The following is a 24,712-nucleotide window of genomic DNA, read 5'->3' on the forward strand; positions in this document are numbered from 1 at the left end:
TGTGAGTTTGATTCTTTCCCCATTAAATTCGAAATTTGAAACGGAAAGAGATCTGATTGCTGCGTAATTCTCTCTTTCACTACAATTCAAAAACAACGCAGAGCTTCAGAAGCTTCAACAACGCAATACAAATTGTAGAATTCAAAATTGTTCTTCATCGTCCTCAGTACTCAAATTGTCGAACCTATATATGTTCTTCATCTTTTTTCTCTCAACTACACGAAATCATGTCAAAAATCCCAATAATGCTAAAATTGAATGGGAATTGGGATAACTATGGCAGATTTAGAGATTTTGAAGTTGATGCCGTTGTGGTAGATGAGAATGCAGGTTTGTGTAGTTCGAAAATGCTTAGAATTTTAGTTTTATGATATTATCTACAAATTTACTACATATATCTACAATTTGACTACAAGTTCTTTTTTTGGTGCAGGAAAAAAATATTTTAATATACAGTGTCTCCAGATTGTAGATAAATTGTAGGCAAATTGTAGTTTACTTGTAGTTTGTAGTTAATTTATAGATAAAATGTAGATATATTGTAGATACTATATTTTTAATATTGTAATTTTTTTTCTTTGTGTTTGTTCTGAAAATGTAGGTGAGGGCTTCAACAGATCATATACATACTGTGTTGGATGGTGTGAAGCGGTACATTGTGTGTCTAGAAAACAAGAAATGTAGTTGTGGCCAATTCCAACTTGAAGAACTTCCATGTGTAAATTGTTTCCAGATTGTAGTTATAATGTAGACAATTTGCAGATTAATTGTGGATAACACATTTCTACGATTGGAGTATTTATTTCTTATTTTTTGTTGTGTAATTTATATTCAACTGACAGTTATATACAAATATTACATAGAACTTGGAGGTAAACATCTAAAAATTATGATAAAAAGCTACAAAATTTATATACAATAACTACATTGAGTCTTCACACAATGTAGATAGTTTGAAGATTATTGGCGAGGGAGATTTACGTCAAGGATTAAGGCGAGAGAGATGCAAGCAGAAAATTGGCGAGGGGGAGGGAAGTTGGAGGCAAAGTCGGCGACGATCTGATCGAAGGGCCGATGATCCCCGGCTTTGAGCAACGTCAACACCGTGTTCGATTCTTCTTTTCCTAACATCCTCTTGTTTCTCTCTCACTGGGAGTCGCACACACTGAAGTCTCTACTCGACGTTCTCTTCTTTGATCTTTGCAAGGAAAGAGACGAAAGGAAAGAGAAAGTGGGAAGATACAGTCCTATAATTATGCCTAATATAAATGAACCCTTAATTATATTCCTAATTTGAATTATGGTATAAAAATGGTAATTTGGTATGCTGAAATGTAATTAACTCAAACTTTAAACATTGAGGGTAATAAGGTTTCATATGTGGTATAGGAAGGTAAAAATCAAAGTAAAAGAATTCTATGTCCAAACGGATCGTATCAGAATTCATAGGTTCGGTTCAGGACTTGGGCAGACAAGTATAAAAACGACAGCGTTCCATACAATACTTGTTCGGGTATAGTGGTAGCACACTCCTATTAGGGAAGGAAAAGAGAGAAAAAGGAGTGGCGGCGAGAGAGATGGAGGAAGAAGAGCACGAAGTGTACGGAGGAGAAATCCCAATGGAAGCTGAAATGGAAGCTGACATGGAGCATCACGGCGGTGCCGCCGATGATGACGCCGTTAAGGTAGATACCACCTTATCTTTCTCTTTTTCTTGTTATGTTTTGTTTATAAAAAAAAAACCTAATTAGCATTGGATCTAATTCTTTTGAAATTTGAAGGAATTGGATGAGATGAAGAAACGATTAAAGGAGATGGAAGATGAAGCTGTTGCTCTCCGTGAGATGCAAGCCAAAGTTGAAAAAGAAATGGGTTCTGTTCAAGGTCTCTTTTTTTATCCTTGATTTATGTTTGATCTGTTGCTTTTAATGGATGTATGTTTAGATGTTCCGACAATTTCCGTATTTATTTAATCTTTGGACCAATCAAAAGAAAATTGTGATCTTTGGATTATTGGATCTAAATAAGGATGCTTTTTTATGTGTTAAACCCCTAAAAAGAATGCCTGCTGCACGCACGCCTTTATTTTGGGACTACTGAAAGGATACTGTATTTCGCATAGAGTTTGCTATAATAACTGATTAAAATATTACCTGAGACATTGATGAATTTCAGCATATCGTTGGAAACAAAAGATCCAGTTTTTAGTGCAGACAAGTTTATCGATTGCTGTAATTTTTTCAGCTCCTCTTAGTTGACCTAATCAAATCTCCTATTCTGCTCTATGAACATGGACAAAGAGAGAGGGTGAGAGATTTTTATTTTTTATCTCCTTTCTGGAGTAGCCTAGTGGAATCACACGGACCCATATTGAGTGGAATTGATATAGAGGATTCATATAGCCAAAACCAATCCCAAGTAGTTTGGGGTTGAAGCCTAATTGTTGTTTTGCTCTCTTTGGAGTAACAAACAAAGATTATTATTGACTATAAAGAACGAAGGCATAAAGGTTGAAGAAAGCATGAATCCTGGGAAGTGTGACTTATGATAGGACCAAAACAGTAATAATTGTATGGGCTCACTTCTCATTTGAGTTTTTCGCTTAAATTCCTCTTTTTGCTTCTTATCTGTTTTCTCTAGTTCTCGATTGTGCATTAACTGTCTTTTTCTACTCAGCTGATCAAATATCCACTAATTTAAACAATTTTCGATTTGAAAAAGAGTAAAGTATCAAAGTGACTTCCTCTTAGCCTAAAATATGAGTAATGACGTGGTTTAACGAATGAAAATCAATTGCAGGAATTGTCAGTGGGACCAAAAGCATTTTCTACGAATTGCAATGTGATTAGTCGGCTATCACAAAGATTAAACTTAAAATTTTCAGTAACTTATAAACTGGAATTCAATTTTCTATTTGTTTCCTTATTATTATTGTATTATTATTATTATTGTATTGTTTGTTTCTTTTCTCAATTTCTCTTTTACATGGATTAATCATTTGTCGAACCATTTGTTATGCAGATCCAGCTAGTGCAGCTGCTTCTCAGGCAAGCCGTGAGGAAGTGGATTCAAGATCAATATTTGTTGGCAATGTAAGAACCTGACATCTTTAATTTCTTATTGGTGATTGCATTCTTGGAGAAGCTCTACTTGATCGAAGGATCAAGGATGTTTTCAGATAAAAACTTGTTGTGTGTGGTTGGGCCATATGTTTGATTTTCCATTGGAGCTAATTTTATTGCTTATATTTGATAATCCTAAACTTCGCGTTTGTGAGCTTGCCCATATTACTGATTCCAAGCCCCAATAACGGATGTTTGTGGTAGGCTGATAGCCAGATTGCAATGAGTTAATTGGTGAATCCTCAGAATATTGGATACATTGTGACATACTTATTCAGACATGTGTTTAACTGTTTGAAATGATGGAATGAAGCATGCCCAAATCAAGAGAAACTTATAGAGATTCATATAGCAGACACCACCTGTTTGTATTGAGACATAGTAATGTTGTTGTACATTTGATAGTGCCGCTGTTTAAGATATGTATTTGCATGCAAAATGAGTTTGTTTATGCAGTGCACGTTTCAGTTTGGTCAGCAAGTGCATATTTGTATTGCATACGCCTATATTATGACTCTGGTGTCTCTTTGGCATACATGTATCAGCATTTTGTTGGATCTGGTCTAACTGTTTTTGAATACTTTTACTTTTTCTGAAAAGAAGTACTAGTATATACCAACGAAGATGATTGTCATTTTGGAGTGCTCAACATAAAGTCTTGACAATATCACAATCTTCCTTCTCCAAGTTAAAATTAAAACAACACTGCTTTTTATCATGCTATGGCATATTTCAACTAGCTGCTCTCTTTTGTTTGAAACTATCAATCAGACACATTTCCATGTGACTCTAGTACAATGATCTAGTCATGAATTTTCTCTGAGTTTTGGAGCTAGACTAACCGAGTGTCTATTATGGGTTGGGGGAAGTACTATACAGTTGTATATTTGTTTCAGAATTGAACATTTGTCAGGAGCACTGGCTTTATGATGAACAATTGAGTATTGTAATGTATAAGCTCAAATAATATGAGCCAAATATGAGATTTGAACTCTTAAGGTGAAATCCTTTGTGATATAACCTACTTGGGATCATCATGTCTTTTTGACCCCATGAGTGCCTTTCAGTTACTATTTGGAAGAATAAATGATGATTTTGATTCATTATTACAAGCTGTCACCAAGGGTTTTGTGGACTTGTATTAGTCTGTTTTAGTTTGGGGATTCTGAACTGGTATCCGGTGGTAAAATTATATACTTGAAATCCTGATTAGGGGTCTAGCTTTTGTACAAAGTTTGTTCTGGTTCCATTGTAGCCGGGGACAATTTCTGTTTTTTACTAAAGTTGTTAGTACTTCTTGAGGCACCGCAGGCATATTTTTCTTTCATGTCTGGATATGAAAGAAGTAATGTATATCATTTCCTGTAAGCATTGGAAGCATTTTTTGGTCCTAATTCATGTGTCTTGGCTCTAGAGAGTTGCAGCGTCTTGACCTATCTCATTATTGATGTCTGGTATTAGAACATGAACAGTTAAATGTTTGTGCAGTGTGATCTTGTTTGCGGAGTTGGTTATGATGGTTCAACAACTTCGCTTCTTTTTGTTACATATGGTGTTTAGCCATTATGCTCGAGATGATGGAACTTCATCTTAACCTGAATTTTGCATCATTTTCTTTTGTTTCTTCTCTTGCAATGTCCTAACTTCTTGGTGTCATTGTCACTTTACTTCTTGTAGTTATTAGGAATGTTTCTTCTTCTTGATGATCTCTTCATTTGGTTTGACTTGGATGCATCTTGAGAGTCATGCTTTGACTTTCTGTCACTATAATCGCAGGTGCATTTTCTGCATAGCGCTGGCACCATATTTTTTGATGGTGGAAGAGAGTTGTTCTGATTTTAAATATTTCTTTTAAGAGGCACTTTACCTGTATGTTGACTTGTAAAAAGTTTGGAAAAAGAAAGGAAGCAAAAAAGAAGAGAGAAAAAAAAAGAAAAATAAAGCTTAAAAGAAGATAAAAAAGCATGAGAAAAAAAATATAGTGAAGCCCCACTGGAAAAAAAGATGAAATTGAAATACAATTTTGGAGGTGAGAGGCAAAGAAAAAGTATGAGAGAATGGAAAAGAGTATTTGGGGACGTGGGGTTATTGTTGGAACCGCAAAAGTCATTTCTTTGTTAAAAGTATTTTCACCTTAGGTTCAAGTTTCTACCTTCTTGCAAGAAGAAACGTACACTTGCCTATATAAAGCGCAAAGCCATTGTCACTGTCATGCAAATTCTAGTTGCCGAGTCTGGTTGCTGCAGGCAGCTGGTGGACGTGGGTATTCAGATATGACTAGCTATTTAAGCCTGATGCGGTGAGGTGTCATTACTCTTTGCCTTTGGCCTTATCTCATATTTCTTCTATGACGACCCAAATTATTATACTGAACCATCTGATCTGTTCTATCGTGTGCTTGTATGGTGATGTGGCAGCAGTTGCCATTGTACCTACAATATGTCTCTAGGGATGAAAGAATGAGGGATGAGATGTATGTCTTGTTTGGTTAAGTCGTTAAGATGTAAAGGAAGATGGTCAAACATTTTAACCCCCTCTAAAGTTGGGCGAAAGAGAAATAAACATCTCTGGACTTGTAATTGGCTGATGAAAGTGTTTCTTGAAACCATCTAGCTAGTTAAATCCTTTTAGGGCATTGGACTCATTTATAGTGGTGACATTTGATTTTACTGCAACGTAAGTTGAAATTTTCTCTTTTGGCATCAAGCATAAGTAAAGCCAGCAAAAATAAGTGTACTGTACTGGGATTATTTTTCGATTAGCATTTGGGAGGTGTTGGGTCCAAAATAGTTTCTCTTCCTTTATATGCTGATACCCGGATGTGTTATACTATAATATGGAAAAAGTTTGAAATTTTTTAAGAGCCATTATTTTAATCTTGGAAAAAAAGAAAAAAAAATTATCTTAATTGAAATGCTCTACCAGTTTTTAAACTTCAAATTCTCCATTCAAGTTGTAGTTGCAATAATTGATATAAGTATAAAATAAATATTTCATTATTTGCAAATAACATGTAACTTCCAAATGCTTAGAAGTGCAAATAAGAAATTTAGCTCTGTGAAGTGTCAAATCCCCTATTTCATTGTCACTTGCAATTACCAGCTCGTGTTTAATGAATTTCATGTGACAGGTTGATTATGCATGTACCCCGGAGGAAGTTCAGCAGCATTTCCAGGGATGTGGCACTGTGAATCGAGTTACTATTCTAACTGATAAGTTTGGTCAACCTAAAGGTTTTGCATATGTTGAATTCGTTGAACAAGAAGCTATTCAGGAGGCACTTCAGCTGAATGAGTCCGAACTGCATGGACGCCAGTTGAAGGTAAATTTTTTTCCGATCTTTTATTTGAATAAAATTGTTGCTCTCCATCAACCAGCCACATTTCTGGTAGGAGAAAGATATAGAAACAAGAAGGCTCACTGCAAAATAGGATGTGGGATATATTGAATGGGCTGTGACAATTCAGAAGTATCAAGCTTATTATGATGTTGCATCTTTTATATAACAACAAAAAACCCGGTGTAATCCCACTTATGGGGTTTGGGGAGGATAGTGTGTACGCAGACCTTTTGAAGGTAGAGTGGTTGTTTCTGATATACCCTCGGCTCGAAAAAAAGCATGGAAAGGAAAAGAAGCAGCACAGCAGGAAGATAGTGCGATAGCTGAAGCAAAAGAAACAATAGATATTACTATAAATCCAAGAATAAGAGAATGCAAAAACACTACCACTACTACTACTATTGTTATGGAAAGGAAGGACATACGACTACCTTATATACATAGAAAATCTATCATCTTATTGTTCTGTCTTGCTGATCTTTTCACTTGTCAGACTTTAACATATAAAATGATATATGGTTCACCGAGCAGCATATATGGGGATTGTAGTGTTGCATACATGGATTGAGAATATGATTGTGGAAGGGATAACTTAAATGGAGGATATGATTGTTGTTCAATCAGACAACCAAACTCCCGAGTCCCTTTTATAAAAAAATTTAGTTCTGTTTTTGCAACCAAATTATAACTTTTACGGAGGTGAACATGCCTTTCTTATTTTACAACCAAAAGTCAGATAATCAATCAGCTCGTACAGTTTAATATTTAAAAATTCAACGCTTTACGTCCGCTTGTGATTCTCCATCATATTACAGGTTATGCCCAAGAGAACTAATGTTCCAGGGATGAAACAGTTTCGTGGTAGGCGCTTCAATCCTTATATGGCTTACGGATTCAGAAGGCCTTATACACCTCCTTATTTCTACTCCCCTTATGGATTCGGGTGAGTGTTTGATTCAGTTGATTATCTCAGGCTTTGACAGTTCCGAGTGGATGAATCACATGTATATTGTTTTGTATGCTACAGGAAAGTTCCAAGGTTCAGGAGGGCTACGCGGTTCATGCCTTACTATTAGAAGATGTGATATGCTGCTACCGAATCTGAATACAAGCGGACACACTTGAATCGTAAAAGATCATGATGCTGTCAATTGGGACGCATCCTTTTCCATTTCTCCATGTGTCAGCTGGTTTTTATGTTGAGACATTATAGCAGTTGACTAGCATAAGTTTATGTAGCCTTCCTGCATTTGATCTTTAGGAAAATCTCTTATCTATTTGAATAACAGTATACTTGAACCATTTCTATGGAGTATTGGGGAGTTAGCAACTATCTTGATAGAATGAAGTTCAGCTTTCTTGCTTCTCGGAATTACACCTGGGACTGTGTTGAGTAGGCCATAATATAAATTGCACTCTTGGCCTATGAAAATAGGCACCCAGCTTGTGTGCAAGATTAAGGCTAGTTTTGGTGCTTATTTTAGGATAAAAAAAATACTTTTTCTTGGAAATGCAATGAAAGAATAACATCCAGAGAGTGCAATGGATAAGTAATACAACCCCTGCAATATGCATCTTTGGGGATCGCTTGAAAGGGCAGTTTTGTCTTTGTACATGCTTATTCATGTATTTAAAATTATGGCATTGCTATGTATAAGAGTAGTATTAGGTATACATAGGTTGAAAAACACTACCAACAAGGGATTAATAATACCAAAGCTAATACATGTATTATTTTCCCTAATATATCCTACCTAATATCACTGTGAAAAGAACTAAGGAGATAAAATATCCCATCCACGTGTACATTTTCATTTTTAGACCAAAAGGCTAGGCTAAATTGTACGCTTTAAGCTATAATTTTATTTTTTAAATTGTTTTTTCCTTGGAAAAATATTTGGTTTCTCCCCCTCTACACAGTCAAAAATGATGAACTCTGCTGGAAAACTTTGCAGATGTTTCCTAATGAAAACAACCTATTCGTTATCAGTATCCACTCAAGACAACCAAACCACTTATGTTAATGAGAACCTAAAGGGGTATGAAAAAGAGTTACACCTGAAAAAGTACTTAATTGGTTCCTCTTCCCAACAAATTTTCCGCAATATGGAAATAATTAGAAAAATCATATCTTTACAGCTTGTTTGGATGGTTGTTATCTGTTGCATTGTATCGTATTGTTACTTTAAATACAATATTTGTTTTGATTGTTATTTAAATTTTATTGTATCTTATCGTTAAATACTTAAATCCGTTGTTACGTAATGACAAAAAGTCCCACTTTATGGAAGGACATATTTGGTATGCTCGCGTCGTTACCTTATTTTTTCCTCTCATCTTTCCCTTCCATATTATTAAATAATCATATTTTATCTTTTATCCTACTTTTTTATATAACAATTCTACCTTGTATCTTACTTTTTCTTTATAATATTGCAAGTTTATTTTTCATATTGTTGGTGCATGACATAATGAAATGACAGAAAACAATACAATCTATCCAAACATAATAATAGTATACATCAAAACGAACGATACGATACAATACAATACGATACTGATACATAATAACCATCCAAACAAGCTGTTAGAGACAGTACTAAAGCAAAACAATCCTCACATCAAATGGACACATAATCTTAACCAAAAGAATATTTACTATATGTTGGATACACCATAACCGTTGTATCAACAATAAAATCTGAAACCGTTACCTAAGCTGGAACACACTATTTCTCTTTTGCTTATGGCTACTTGTGACTTCAAAACAACAAATCATATCACCTAAAACAAAAGTAATAGACCTATTGACCACAACATACTAGTCGGATGAACAATTACAAAGTACATTCCATAATAGAAAAAACATATTGATCCCCTCCTCAAGAATACAAATGGCTCATCATAAAGGAATTCAGAATGTAAGGGAAATGATCATATAGACATTGCAAGCTACTCCAATCATCTTTAAAACCTTTGTTGAACTAGAAGCACTGTGATAGGAACTGGAAACAACAGCAGAAAATTAACTCATGCCTCTAGATACTAATATAGGTTTATAACAGTCATTGACATGATACAAAGTACAATGAGCATTACTCACGTTCTTTTTAATAACGGAGGTGTTCGGACCAGCTTGCATGCAACTCGACTAATCCACTCACCAGCACAGATAGCGGATAACTTTGCATCACTCACATGTTATCAAGGACTACAGTTCTCTTCTGGACAAGCAGGGTCGACAATGCTTTCGCACACCTTTCCTTAGGTGTCTCTGAGGATCCAAGAAAATCACATAGACCTTGTTAGATTCTAGCTCTTCACTCTTCTAACTGTTCTTCTTGGCTTCTCAACCTTTTTCCTCATAGTAAGTGAAACTAGACGAAAATCAACTCCTATTGCAATCTCTCTCTTCATTACCTTAACTCTGCCTTTTTCGACAATAAGTATTTGGAGTAGCAATAGTATAGGTGATACTTACACAAAATAGAATAGAAACCATATCCCCTGTATCTCTTTTCCTATAGTTATGGCCATAATTGATAAACACGTCGCTATAAATAGGCGACAACTGGACACTAGATATAAAAATCATAATATGGCTTGAGGTTATGGCGATTTGGCAAGGGACGAACAAGTAAATTATCAAAAATCTATCTTGGCAACCCAAAAAAGAACTGCAGAGACTGAATTGATTAAGCTGATAGCATAGAAATCTTTGTTATATGAATAGGAAATTACATATAGCCGGGAAAGTAATAAAACAGGAAAAGAGGAGAAGGTACACAGACACAGAATTCACATATACATTGTAGAAAGCAAGCAAACTTTCTTATGTAGAGGTATTTAGCAGAGAAGAGAGAAGTAATGTCGAACTTCTCGAAATTGAATAAGTAGAATTTGATCAGGCAAACCTCAAGGAGATTGCGGCCAATCGTATCCAGAGTCCACAGCATTTAAGTCATCATAAAACCACATTTCGACGTCCTCAATACTTTGGTCATCTTCCTCCCAATACACATCGGACATGTCATCAAAGTCGTCATCGTCCATGTCACCAGCCACAAAATCCCATGGTACATAGCCAGAAGAACTTGAATAATCAGAGCAATTGTCCCATCCGTTCCGATCGTAGCAATCGACGACAAGCGGACCGACCACCTTTAGCTGATGGAATTTCTTTACGAAATTTTCGTCAAGGTTCACATTCCAACAACCTCTTACATCCAGCAGCTCTAGACGTGTGCAATTTTTAAGGACCTCAGTTATGCTTGTTGTACCAACCAGCATGTAAGCAATCTCGAGCTGCTTTAGCATAGGCATTGTACCGGCTATTGCAAGGGCTTCATCGTCTTGCGAAAGCTTGTCAATAACCTCAAGGGGATGCATTGTTCGACGCAAACCAGTTAGACATCTACAGTGCTTCCCAATGGCTTCAAGCGCTCTGGCTCCTATTTTTATGCAGTAGCTTACATCCAAAAATGTAATGTTCGAGAACATTCCGGCAACCTGTTCCACAGCAGAATCACCTATATCACTTTTTGGCAACCGCAGCATCTGCAAAGATTTGGCACTAGCAAAGCAAAACAGAAAACATTCATATTCAATCCAAGTAACTCATTTTGACTTGAGTAAAGTATCTTAAAATTTGTAATGTGCAGACAATTGCAGTAGCTGAGAGATGTAAATAGCGTCAACAGGTGAAAAACAAAGTACTAACTTGTTTGCAATGAATGAGAAGCTTGGTTCACTGGAAAGACCAGAAACACAGAGCTTACGCAGAGAACCACAGCTTCTCGTAATAAGCAATTGAAGCATCCGATCAAGGTTATCAGGGCAGCGATTTTTGCTCCATTCCTCAATGTCGATCTCTTGCCAACAATAAGGACCTCTTGCCGCTTTTCTCCATGACTTGCAAACCCTTGGAACTATAGTTAATACCTCTTGAAGTGAAAGGTTTCTAAATATTAGCCCAAGTGCATCAGGAATTAATTCATCCCACCGTCGAAACTCCTGACTCTCCATCTTAACTCTGTTTTTCTGCCAAAGTAATGAGATATATTTAGGACAAAAGAATGTGTAATCACATTTCACCTATTTATTTCGAACCGTCATAAGAGGTGCAAAACTACGAAATATGGGCAATCAACAGCTATAACTTGGAGTCCCTTTTGCCATCACAAATTTTCCACACATAATAAACAAGATGCAAAAGAAGTGAAAAAATCAGCATGGACTAGTGAATAAGTGAAATCACAAACATAAATCAACTCAATCGAGGCAAACAACAACTACTACTACGCCTCAATTACAAACAAATTGGTGTCGGCAATATAAATCCTCACTGACCATGTTATTCTATTCAAATCATCTCATACCAATATTATGCAAATACAGAAAGGAAATCTAAAACTGAAAGGGAGAAAAGACTATCTAAGAGAAAGACAAGATTTTCCAAAAGACATCAATGTGGTGATGACAAACAGCAGAAGTACACAATCTTTACACAGCCATGATTGTTAACAATGCCAATAATAAAGAGAAAGGAAATCTAAAACTCAAAAGGAGAGACAACTATTTAAGAGGAAAACAAGATTTCTCAAAAGAGATCAAATTGGCAAATGTCAAACAGCAGAAAGACACAATCTATACAAACATATTTATTAACTAAAAATAAAATGCTAAGAAAAGGGAAAATGAAAATAAAGGACCAACCTTTATCTATCCATATTGCCACAGCAAAATACTAAAGAAATGAGATTCAATTGGCTCCAGAAATTACCATTTTCCAGTTGAGTTAAATGCTGAAATCAACCAACACCCTGTTGACAAAAATGCTTAAATCAAGAAACAGTCATTTTAAAAACTCAAGAAAAGCAATGACATTCTTGAAATTTCTGTCTCAAAATTTTTGAAAATTTTCACCATTAAATATGAAGATACTCATATAATGCAAGAAATAGAGGTATCTCTACAACTCCAAAAGCAAGAAACCGCAATAATTGTATTACTCAAAGCTGATGAACAGAGGCTAAAGTCAGATGAACATGACTTTGTAGTTTAATGCAAAACTCAAAGAATGTAAACAGAAGAAAAGGGTGTCAGTAGAAGAGAAAAAAATACTCAAAAGAGCATAAAATTACCAAGATTTAGTACACTTGGATCTGTGAAACACCGGTTTATCCGCCTAAAATGAAGGGTAAGAAGAATGTGAGTTTCAGTTAAAAGGGGGTGTTGTGTTGGTAGAAGAGAAACAAGAAGAGAGACAAAAGTAGCAAGATTTGATAACAGGAAAAAAAAATAAAAATACTAACATGTGAAAGTGAAAAGTTCAAGAAATATCTCAGAAAAGTAAAATGTATTGGGAATTTGGAATTGTATGTTTCTGAACTGAGGGTATGAGGTTAGTACTTAGTGCCCGTTTGGACATAAAAATTGACGGAAGATTTTTTCAAAAAAATTTTACTTTTTTCCGAAATCAGCGTTTGTTCATAAAATTTTCAATTTTCACTTGAATATGCATTTTGAAAATTTTCAAAAATTTTAAAAACTGCAAAAAGCTATTTTTCAAAATTTTCACTCACAAAACTTCAAAAACAACTCAAACTGAAATTTATGTCCAAACACAACTCTAAATTTCAAATACCATTTTCACTTTAAAAAAAAATTTCACCATTTTTTCGAATTTTACAATTCTTATGTCCAAACGCCTACTTAGTACTACTACTGCTGTTGATGTGTTACTCCTTTTTCAGATTCACTTCAATACATACACACTGTGTAAGAAGGTTATTTCAATTTTTTTTTTGTTTCTCAACACCTGATGTCTGGTACCAGCATTGGAGCCCCACTACAAAGACGGAGCCAGGATTTGAAGTTACTTGGTTCGAGGTTCTAGCCATTTTTATGTTATTGGATTCTAAAGTAAGACTTTGTACCTATTCAATGGATTTCCTAAGACAAATATAGGGTCTGGACTAAAACTATTGGGTTCGGCCGAACCCGTTGCCAAAGCTCTAGCTCTGCCCCTGCCCGACTATATCCGGATTCGCGTCATGTAGGGCCCCATTCGGGGGGAAGCGCTCCCCACCAAGGCATGGGCTCGAACCCGAGATTAAAAGATTAAGGGAAGAGCAACCCAATTTGCTGCACCATATCCTTTGATGGCAGCTTATTTTGAATGTAATTACTACATATGATGGATAAGATTTCACTATCTTTGAAAAGGTTAATCACAAATTTTGAATTTGAGCTTGACAATGAAAAAATGCTTGATAGAAAGCCTAACTTCCTTTAACGAGCCTTATGTGGTATGAATTTAAATTAAATCTCTCAATATGAATAATAGACACCAAATAAACAAATAAAAAAGATTGATATCCTCAAAAAATGGGAGAGATCATACTGAAAATGTATCAATAACGTAAAAGAATCGGCAGAATATATCGACGGCCCCATATAATTCAACCACTTAAGATATACGACCTCCTTTAATTATATATATCAAATATAAGTCTTTGTTATAAAAAAAACAAAAATAAGATTAGTGAATTTTATGGTATTAAATTATTAATGTATATAAGGTATTTTTTTTAAAAACATTTTTGGAAGTAAGCTTTGTAACTGTATCTGTATGGAGTACATGATTCTGTATTGAAGTCTCTGTAAATAAAGCAGCAGTTATTTATGATTCTTTTTACCTTTGTCATTGTCTTGCCCATCCCTACCAACATTATTAATGCTCCACCTGTATGCACATTTATTCACTTCTGAACCAAACCAAAATTTGTTGCTACCTAATATGTTTAATGCTCCTTATTACTTTTCTTTAATCATATTATGTGATACTATTTTTTAGTTTATTTTAAAAGAAATTATAATTGAAATTAATTTAACTTTAACTTGTTATTTCTTATCCTAATAATATAATTTTATATCCACACAAATTCATGACATATTTGAGATCACAAATTTCAAAAGCTTTTTGTTCTTTCTTAAATTACATGCTCAATCAAATAATTTCGTATAAAATAAAATAGAGGGGGTAACATTATCTTTTGAATTTAAGTTCTATACTATGACGATAAAGATAATCACATAATTAGTTCATTCATAAGGTAGTTATAGTATACTGGTAAATATTTGTTTAATCTAATAAAGATAGTAATTCAATTACTATCACTTATTAAACTACATTGAGAGTGTAAATTTTTTACATAACTAATATATATAACCTAAATCCTTATATTTTTTATTTTACATTATGAAGACTTAAATTTATGTGCATATTGGAATTTAGAGGAAATTTTAATGTGTTTCACAACGCAAACTTTTAGAATGTAAAAGTATTACATTCACAACTAAAAAAAATGATGAAAAACAATTAAATCCTACACTAGTTACTATAATTACTATAAGGCCTCATATGTTTATATTTGATGAAGATTTAAATCTTAATCTTTAAATCTCAATCATAACAAGTTTGAATCTTAATAATTCATATCTTAATCATATAGTGCATTTATTTTTCTTATTTTATATTCAATTAATGAATTTAAACGACTAACACTTATAACCAAGTCTTGACTTCATTAAAGTACTATTATCCACTTTCACCAGTAGATGTGCCATCACCCATTATTATTAACTATGATTATGAATTAATCACCATCTGTAATCACCATCCTCAATCAATGACTACCACCGCCATTATCATGGTCAACAATTATCATCACTAGCTACCATTTACAATTATTATTATAAATCGCCATTACCGTACAACTACGAACCACTACCAACTATCACCACAATCAGCCATCACTATATGTCAACAACCACCACTATTAGCGATCACTATTATTTATCATTATTATTACCCACCGTACGAACTACATCAACCATTGTCATAGTCACCATTGCCAACCACCGTCGCCACTAGCTATTAATCACAACCACTACCGCTGCCATCAATCATCACCACTACCGGTCGATATCCACAGCCACCACCATTAGCCATTACCAACATCAACTATTATATTATTATGTATTTTATATAATATTGCATTAATTAGTATTTTATTTAGATTATATATTTATTAATTTTTAAATAAAGATATATTTTATATATTTAAGTATTAAAAAGTACATAATTTTAATTAGTTAGTATCTTAATATATATCTTAATAATGTGTATTCAAATTTAGACGTCTTAATTTTAAGAGAAACAAATGAGTCCTAAGTAGTGCACAACACAAACCACAATATTCCTAAAATCTAGATGCAATTTTTAATTTCAAAATATAATAGAGTAAAAATTAAGAAACATATAAAGTTACAATATTTTTCTTCTGGAACTGCTGGAAAAAAATTAATATCAATCATATGGATGATTGATGCTGCACAAATAGGAAGTAAGTGGGAGATTGATTTGTTCTTTTTCTGGAACAGTTTTAAGTATTATCCTTAGCCAATACATACCATTTGTTCCTGCCATGTTTATTAGTTTTTTTTTTTTTTTTTTGGTTTCCCACTATTCGGTATCCGTATTGGATGGAGTCCGACTATATCCGGATTCACGCAGCATAGGGTCCCATTCGGGGGGAAGCGCTCCCTATCAAAGATTTTTTCATACCCAGAGTTCGAACCCGAAACCCCTGGTTAAGGGAGGAGTAGTTACATCCACTGCACCACATCCATCCTTCGGTGGTGCCATGTTTATTAGCTTCATCTTTGCTTTACTCTTTGTCTGAATTTGGACAAATCTGCAGCGCTTTGTCAGATTCCTAATCTCTGATGATTCCCTTGCAACAATGAAAAGCTGTTCCAACTATCTTTCTATCCAATTAAAGTACTAAACTAATAAAAAATTAAATTCTATGTACTAATAATGTAAAATAAAATTTACACAATTAAAAGTCAATTATGTTGACATTAGTATTTATGCTCTCTAGCACTCTTTTAGCTCTATCAGGGATTAAAAATATAGAGAACTTTTAGTACTTTTTTTTTTTTTTGTAAAATAATAACCTGAAATGAATTTAAATAATAAAATCTGGTCAATGAGAATTAAGACATAGTTATTGTTAGGTCAATTAAAAAGTAATTATAAGTAAACTCTATAATAACATTAGGCGTTACCAGGTAAAAATAGCAACTAATCTGCTTTCACATTTTACAACTTACTGATAGTATAAAAATATTTTACACTCTAAAGTTATAGAACAATAATAAAGTGGCATCCTATTTCAATATTATATAATGTACACGCTGTGGACTTTCACATACAAGAGTTTCGAACTCCAGTTCACTATGCCGGAGTTTCATATGTTTGAAAAAAGCGGAGACGATGAAGAAGCCGGTCTTACCATTATCAAATAAAGAGATAAGAGCAAAAAGGTTTTTGTAACTGAAAATTCACTATTTCTCAATTATATATGTTTTAAACGGTGACTGAACTTAAAAAGCGGACCAAAAAGTGACCCGTCATTAATGGGCCTAGTAAAAATTGAATGTACTGGACTCAATCTTGTAGTATCTGTTAATGACGCACAAAATATTCCGTATTTATGCAAGGACCGGAAAAAAATCGCATCTCAAGAGATGTAATGTAAACAGCTTATCAGAATACAAAGCATTAGTGGATGTTTTCACAGCTCGAAAATCTTGTATGTGTTAATCCTAACAAAAATGCTAAGCCCATATTCGCTTGTAACCATACAAATTAGTTGTATAGTTTGTTTGGCCAAGCTGCAAGAATTGCCTTATTTTGAAAAGTATTTTTTCTCAAAAAAGTACTTTTGGTGAGAAGTAGTTTGTGTTTGGCTAATTAATTTGGCCAAGCTTTTAAAAACTGCTTCTAAGTGTATTTTTCTCAACGTGCTTTTCAAAAAAGTGCTTTTGGAGAGAAGCTATTTTTTTCTGCTTCTCCAAAATTGTTTCTGCTTCTACTCAAAAGAGCCTTTTTCTCTTCTAAAAAGTTGGCCAAATGCTTCAACATTGAAAAAAAAGGTTCCATTTTCTTGAAGAAAGAAAAAGTACTTTTGACTTTGGAGAAGCTTGGCCAAATAGGCTAGTAATCTTATGTATCCGAATGAACTGTGTGTGTGTATTTTTTTACACGTATCACTCTGTATCTCTCTGTGTCACAGAGAAAAAAAGAATAAATGTGGCTATGATCTGCAAAAAATGTGGCTGGCAAATCTGAATCTGAAAAGATGCTTTTTACAAATGAAGATAGGTAGAGAGTCGCAATCAGAGCAACAAATCTGGAAACAATTCAATGCAAAAAGTCTCAACTCTCACGTCTTAGCTTTATGCATTGCTGCTCATATTATGCGTTTTGTTGTACTAGATGAAGTTTGCTCGTGCGTAGCACGGGCCCAACGTTTCAAAATACTGATATAGCTTAGGGAATTTGTGTCTAATATTTAGTTGCATCTGTGATTTAAACCCTTAAACCCTAAATAGGATTAGAAGTTTGAACAACCATAATTTCACTAACACAAAAGCACAGCACATTCTTAGTAAATCACGATAAAAGTTAACGACCACCTACTACTCAGAACATACATATTCATAATCTGGGCATTTAGAAATAATAAATCTCACTCCCTCAATGAAATTAAATTCATTGAAGATAAACTATACAAAGTAATAGACCAAAGGCACTACTTGTTCTTGACTTGGTTTCTGAAACATCTTCTGCTAGTAAGTAGTTACTGTAACTGCATGATTGAGTTACCATTGATAAGTCAAGATAAATAGGTGATTCAACTCCTTCATACATCTTTGTCCATATTATAAGCTTTGATTGTTACTGGGTCTTAGTAAATATCTTTACGTGCTTCAACTGGTTGAGCAGGGTAAGAATGGCATAACTTAAGGAATCTATGAATTTGTAGTATGGTAAAAACATCAGAAGCCTCCTGCAAAAGTAAGTAACTTCTTTATCAGCCGTTTAATTCAATGAAGAAATGCACCAATCATCCGTCAATGAAAGGGTATCTTAGAGATAGAATATAGTCCCTGAATAGATGAAATTTCAATGACAACCAAGATATTGAACACACACAATTATAATTATAACAAAACATATTATTGAACATAACACATCAAGGTTGTCATTTGAATCAAACTAATTTGCTTAAATTTGGCGAAATAATTAAATAAATAGCTTATAAAGACAACATAAAGTACAAAGTAACTCTTTTTATAGGCATGTTAGAACCAATTGAAGCATGTGCATAACTACAACATAAAGACAATGAAATAAATAAACTAAAACACATAATAAGCAACCCAAGACTGGCTATTTCATGGAAGTGCGTGAAGTGATTTAGGCCTACTATCATAATGATAAACATAAGTATAAGGAATGGAATGATGAGGGATTGAACAAAAATAGGTACCAAGATGAATAGTTCATAGCCATTACCATTCTAAGTGGAGGAGGAGGAACTTTTAACTCTTCAGCAACTATGGTAAGTAAATTTTGCTTTGATTTTCGCTCGGCAATTATAATCTGCAAACAAAGAAAAATAGAAGAAGTCGAAAGTAGTCATCATAGAAGCATGTTCATAATACATACTTCATATAGCACATATATATATGTGAATGTATGTACACATCCCATTTATACATACACATGAATCATATAATCCTTGTGCATTTCACGTACTGAACTAAAAGTAGAGCAAACCAAACTATCAAGAACTACAAGTGGCCAAGTAAATTAGTCCCTACCAAATATGCAAAGATGGTATATCAATCCACTACTTGTACTTTCAGGCAAAACATCTGAATGAAATACAAATTTAAAACCAAATTCCAAGCAAAACTACATTTAAAAAAAATAGGTGAAGTGCAGTGAGAATGAATGGAAAAATATAGCATACGTTGATTTCATATCTAGCTACTTGGAGCTCTATTTTACGGCATCAATAGATAATACCACCAATGTTGATGTTCCTAAAATGAACCTGCATTCCGATCATGTGAATTTTACCCTTGAACTATTCGAAATAGGTTACTTTTATCCTCCGTTAAATTTTAGTAGCAATTATACCCCTGTCGCCTAATTTTTAGCCTACATCTACCCTTACTATTAACGGCCCTCCACATCAGATGCCACACATATTTAACTATAATACAATTAATGACGTGGCTATCCACCATGAAAAAAGCTCTCCCTTGACCGACGATCTTCTTCTACCTTTTAAAAAACCTTAATTCATATCTTCAAGACCCATTCCATAAAAAATCCCATCAAAACTGGAAAAAAATTGGAGTAAAACTGCTTCATAGCTAGACCAAAACTGCAGCAAATATTGAACATAAAATTACAGCAAAACTGCAAAGAGATTGCAACAAAACTGCAAGGAAAAAAAATTGCAGCAAAACTGCAATTAGACCAAAACTGGAGAAAAGCGTGGAGGTTTAATATCTTCTGAGCCATTTATTCTTTTGAACTGAAAACTTGTGCCTTGCTATAAACCGAGGGAAGTAATTAAGCTCTGTAAAAAAAAATTTAATTTCTATGCTCGACCCAATTGACAGTCTTAGGGTTATTTGAATATCGTCAAGGCTTCTATGTTAACTTCATTAAGTGTTTAAACTCTTTACAATCAAACGTCTAACCACCTGTGTAAATATTCATTCTAGTATTACATATTTGTCTTCTGATTTTAAATAGAAAGTTAACAGTATAACTTTTTTAGAAATTTACAGTACAAAATGATAGACTTGAGGAGCATACATTTCAAAAGATATATGTCCCAAAAAGAATATGGTACTTAGTTTAGTAGTTACTTCACATAAATGAACAAGCGATAACGGTAAGAATAACCAAATAGATAGCTACAAACTACAAAACAGCCACCATAAGTAATGCTGCAAAATTTGGCATAGGACATCTAATGGTGTGGGAGCCTTATTCTGGAAGCTACAAGCCTGGGCCCAGGTTCTCTTTCTTCAAGAAAGGGTAGCTTTAAACAACCCGGTTCCAAACACACCAAACAAGCAAGCGACTCCCCTTCCTTAGCGTACCCGTCCATTAAGGCATTCTTCCTTTTTGCATATGTGTTATAGCTCATAGCTCTAAGCCCCAATTCCTTGGTGAAAAGAGCTGTCGCGTTCCTCTTTTATGATGATGAATGGAACTGCTGTCCCGCGTAAGCCTTTGGAAGCAAACAATCGTAAAAAGGAAAAATCGAGAAGTAGTCTAAGTAGAGCTAAGGTAAAAAATATGGACAATCCTGTGTATTCGATCTAGTGCTCTTGCCCCCAAGGGGCCAGAAGAAGATACCCAATGTTCAGGGTAGAAAGCCAGGGTTTGGTACTTTGACGAGCTGGCCGCCGAGAGAGTACTGAGATGAAGAACCTAGCTAGGAATTTCCCTGCCCGTGTCTACTTCTTGAAAACCTACTTTTCGTTTGTTTCGAGAAATCTATCGATCAATTCCGATTCTTTCTTTTTCTCTTGATTCTTTTCCATTTGCGTTGGTTTTTCCAACGAAACTAAGCACTTTTCTTCTTTCTCGTTTGGAAGGCTCAGTCCCACACCCCGACTTCAATGATGGGAACAACCTCCGCACTCCGGGGGAACTGGTCCTACTACTGAGCCAGGATCAAACTCTTCCTTTCCGGTTACATTGGCTTGGCCTTTTGGACAAGCAGATAGCACATGACCAAAAGTTTTTACACCCATGAGCTAAGGCACCACCCTTCTTTCCGACCCGGATTGGAAGAATTTTCCACATACTGAGGTTTTGGGTCTTCATGAGTAGTTCTTGTCGACGATCCCTTGAAAAAAGTTTTTTCTTCTTTTGCAGTTGGTCCCCACCCGAATAGTAATTTGCTCATTATCTGTTCGTTTGTATTTTTTATAGTCTTTTTGTTTTTCTTTTGTTTTTTCATCCATCTCTTTCTGGTTGTTTACAATTTCTATTTCTGCTTTTGAACTTTCCATATATAGAAAAGAAATAGAAAGAGATAGACTAGAAACGACATCTGTTATGTCAATGACACCAAAGGGATATTAAATGAATGGGATTGGGAGTTAAGTGACTTTGATCTCATGCTGGCCTTTACTTCGGCTACTAATAAGAGGGTTGGGGGTTTGACAAATCAAGACTGGGGCTTCGTTTAGCCGCATATGTAGTAAGAAAAACTCATCCTCATTACTAATGGAATCCAAATGATCTCTGGATTGATCAGAAGATCCTTTCAGTTGGCTAGAATCCGTTACTTGAACGAAACTAGATCTTGTGGAATCATATTGAATATTTGAAACTTGACCTGCCGGCACGCCCCCAGCTTCTTAAGTTTGGGAATTGTGCCGGACCAATGCTACGAGCTTTCGGAATCAAATGGAATCTTCGTAAAGTCGATCATTACGAGTGTTACGATTCATTCGATTGGCAGGTCCAATTGATTCATAGCCTCTCGAGCACAACCCATATTCATGCAAAGATTGGTTATTGAGGATCATAAAAATTCTCATAGAATCGAGAATGAAGTTTTCATTCTGTACATGCCAGATCATGAATTAGTAACTGCTTCCAATTTCCAAAAAAAAATCCCAATTGTGTCGAACTTTCCATTGTTGGAATAGTTACGGAATCTCCATGAATAGGATCAAACCTTATTCCATGGTATTTACATGAGGTTCCTCTTTAAGAAAGTCCCCGAGAGGGCTTAGTTGATCCATGATTTATGTTTGTCGTTTGTTTCGAGAAATCTATCGATCAATTCCGATTCTTTCTTTTTCTCTTGATTCTTTACCGATCGAGATGTATAGATCCTGTTCATGGATTAACGAAAATGTGCAAAAGCTCTATTTGCTTCTGCCATTCTATGAGTCTCTTCCTTTTTGCGTATGGCATCGCCACTCCCTTTGGCAGCATCCACTAATTCGGAACTTAATTTGAAAGCCATATTTCGACCCGGACGCTTCACTCGAGAAGAAGAAATAGGCAAACGATCGGCTCAGATAAGGATGCCTCCCCTCTTTCCAAGCTAGCTCCGATGCATTAACTAATTTGTAAAAGATCCATGCATATATATTATTACAATAAATACTGGTGGCAATACGGTGAGCTTCACATTCAAATGAAAACTGAGGATAATATTGCTTTAGCGTGCCTACTTGTTGATATTAAGAAAGTGTTGAAGCAGAGTAGCAGGTTGCTGCTTATAAATTTAGAGACTTGGTATCTAAGCCCATATAAAAATTAATAAAGAAGAAACCGATGTGGTTAGTCAATGACGCCTTATCAATTATCATTCCATTGATAAAAAAGAAGCACTTTTACTATACCGATACTAACTCTATAGTTTTAGTTCTTCGCCAGAAAAGGAAGCCTATTCATCTGAAGTAGGCTCCTAGCTCATGAAATCCGTGATAGGTTCTCTAAGTCTATAAATACTTTAATTTGCTGGGTCGATATAGATCACTAAGAAGAAATCTTCTAGTTATGGTGCATATCCTAAGACTTTATGAGCAAAGGATATTTATCATAGTCCTAGACCAGGCAATTATAATATATACATACATGAACTTGTGCAAAAGTACTTTTTTCTACCAAAGAGATCCACTCAAGAGTTGATAATTTCTTCACATATAGTCAGAAGATCCACCAAAATTTGAATGCGTATTTGAAGGGAAGAATTATGTTTACTTGCTATTGTTAACATGATCTGAATAAGCATGGTACATACGCATCGTTGATAAACCTTTTAAAGTTCAAAACTTTACTGTTTCGTCAAGCTTTTATAGACCCTCTAGCTTCTCAGTGGGAAGCTGGAAGAAACATTCCATTATTTTTTAAAATTATTCATTCAAGGATAAAATATCGATATATTTTTATCTATCCTTAAAGATTACAACAATAGGAACTACTCCTTAATTCCAAATAAGAAATAAAGAAATAATTAATAATAAGAATATTTTACTTTAAGTTGACCAAAAAAATTCATTTGACGAAGATCTAATTGCTCACCTTTTGGTAAAATGTGTCCAATTATGTCATGCAAATGATCAAATACTCACAATTTTGCCAAACATCGGATCACATGAACTATCTTAGATTGCACTCGTTCTCTTCAAATCAACCACGGTTAAATTCAAGAAAATTTTAACCTTAACAATGTTGGTATTTTAATATCTGAAGTATGATAAAGACTAAAGTTTTGGGGAAAGGGGAAAGAAGATATATAGCGGAATAAATAAAAAGGACGCGTGCTTGTTGCTTCTAAAATCGATATATGATCAAAAGTTATGAAAGTTTTATAGTTATAGCAAAATATTCATTATTGACAAATGAGTAACTCTAATACAACAACATTTATACCCCATTTTGAAAAATGCACACAGATTGTTGACCTATTGGGGCAGTTCAACTTGGAATCCTGAAAATTTGAAGTTCCCGGGCTTTTAGTATTTTCGTTTGTGCACATAGGTCCTTTGGATGTGACCTTATCCCCTAGATTTTAAAAGAAATTTCTAAACCAGCAAAATTGTTTATCAAAGCATATACAAGAAATTCTATTTAACTATTTTTGCATAGGATGAATCGACCTTAAAGTCTTACAAAGCCCCAATTCTTAAAGTAACTCATAACTTTAACCATTGGTTCTATATTGGCTTTAAGACAGTACCTTTAGATTTGGTGGATTTTCAGAGTATTGTTAGTTTGTGCTATTTTTCATTATGCTAATATACTGCAACTTCTGATTGGAATGCTTTGCCGAGATTAAGTTTTTAGTGAAGACAAATTCTTATAAACAAAATTTAAGAGAGAGTAGAAGCATATATTTTTGTAAAGCAGGACCAACAAATTAACATGCCAGTTAATAGCAGATTATACATAAAACAAAAATAAAACCACAATGTGAAAAGAACAAAAAATAATCTCTGTTTCATTTTTGCAATACCTACTTAAAATCTAACCATAGTTCAATACAATTATACAAAGCTCCTATTTATGAGGAAAAAAATCTTCCTTGAAAGCATGTAGAGTTCTCACGACGGGTTCAGTTGAACCCATAACTTTTGACGCGGAGTAAGAATTTGTGTCAAAGTTCATTAAAATTGCAAAAATAGTGGATATGAACCCATAACTTTACAAATATAATAAGTTCAATACTAAAAACCTTAAAAGTTGAATCCATAGGGTTTAAATCCTGGATCCACCTCTGCTTGAAAGCAAAACAAAAACAAAAAAAATATATATGCCAGCCTCGAGAATTACCCG

General features: G+C 34.4%; 2 protein-coding genes across 5 annotated transcripts; one reads left to right on the forward strand and one right to left on the reverse strand.

Moving 5' to 3' along the window:
• LOC109225234 (polyadenylate-binding protein 2) lies at positions 1,496-7,834 on the forward strand. The gene is made up of 6 exons (XM_019389832.1): positions 1,496-1,685; positions 1,782-1,884; positions 3,022-3,092; positions 6,253-6,444; positions 7,278-7,405; positions 7,490-7,834. Exons 1-6 carry the CDS (start codon positions 1,578-1,580, stop codon positions 7,536-7,538), a joined length of 651 nt encoding a protein of 216 aa, XP_019245377.1. The 5' UTR covers positions 1,496-1,577; the 3' UTR covers positions 7,539-7,834.
• LOC109225235 (F-box protein FBW2-like) lies at positions 10,101-12,822 on the reverse strand. Of its 4 annotated transcripts, XM_019389833.1 has the most exons (5): positions 12,777-12,822; positions 12,606-12,649; positions 12,245-12,284; positions 11,183-11,502; positions 10,101-11,035 (listed from the first exon to the last, which is right to left on the reverse strand). In XM_019389833.1, exons 3-5 carry the CDS (start codon positions 12,245-12,247, stop codon positions 10,378-10,380), a joined length of 981 nt encoding a protein of 326 aa, XP_019245378.1. In that variant the 5' UTR covers positions 12,248-12,284; positions 12,606-12,649; positions 12,777-12,822; the 3' UTR covers positions 10,101-10,377. The 4 variants fall into 4 exon arrangements, with proteins under 4 accessions (XP_019245378.1, XP_019245380.1, XP_019245379.1 ...); XM_019389835.1 differs by lacking the exon at positions 12,777-12,822 and having other exon boundaries at positions 12,178-12,284; positions 12,606-12,770; XM_019389834.1 differs by lacking the exons at positions 12,606-12,649; positions 12,777-12,822 and adding an exon at positions 12,388-12,589.

Source organism: Nicotiana attenuata, chromosome 5 (assembly GCF_001879085.1).
Source record: "Nicotiana attenuata strain UT chromosome 5, NIATTr2, whole genome shotgun sequence".
Taxonomy (NCBI): Eukaryota; Viridiplantae; Streptophyta; class Magnoliopsida; order Solanales; family Solanaceae; genus Nicotiana; species Nicotiana attenuata.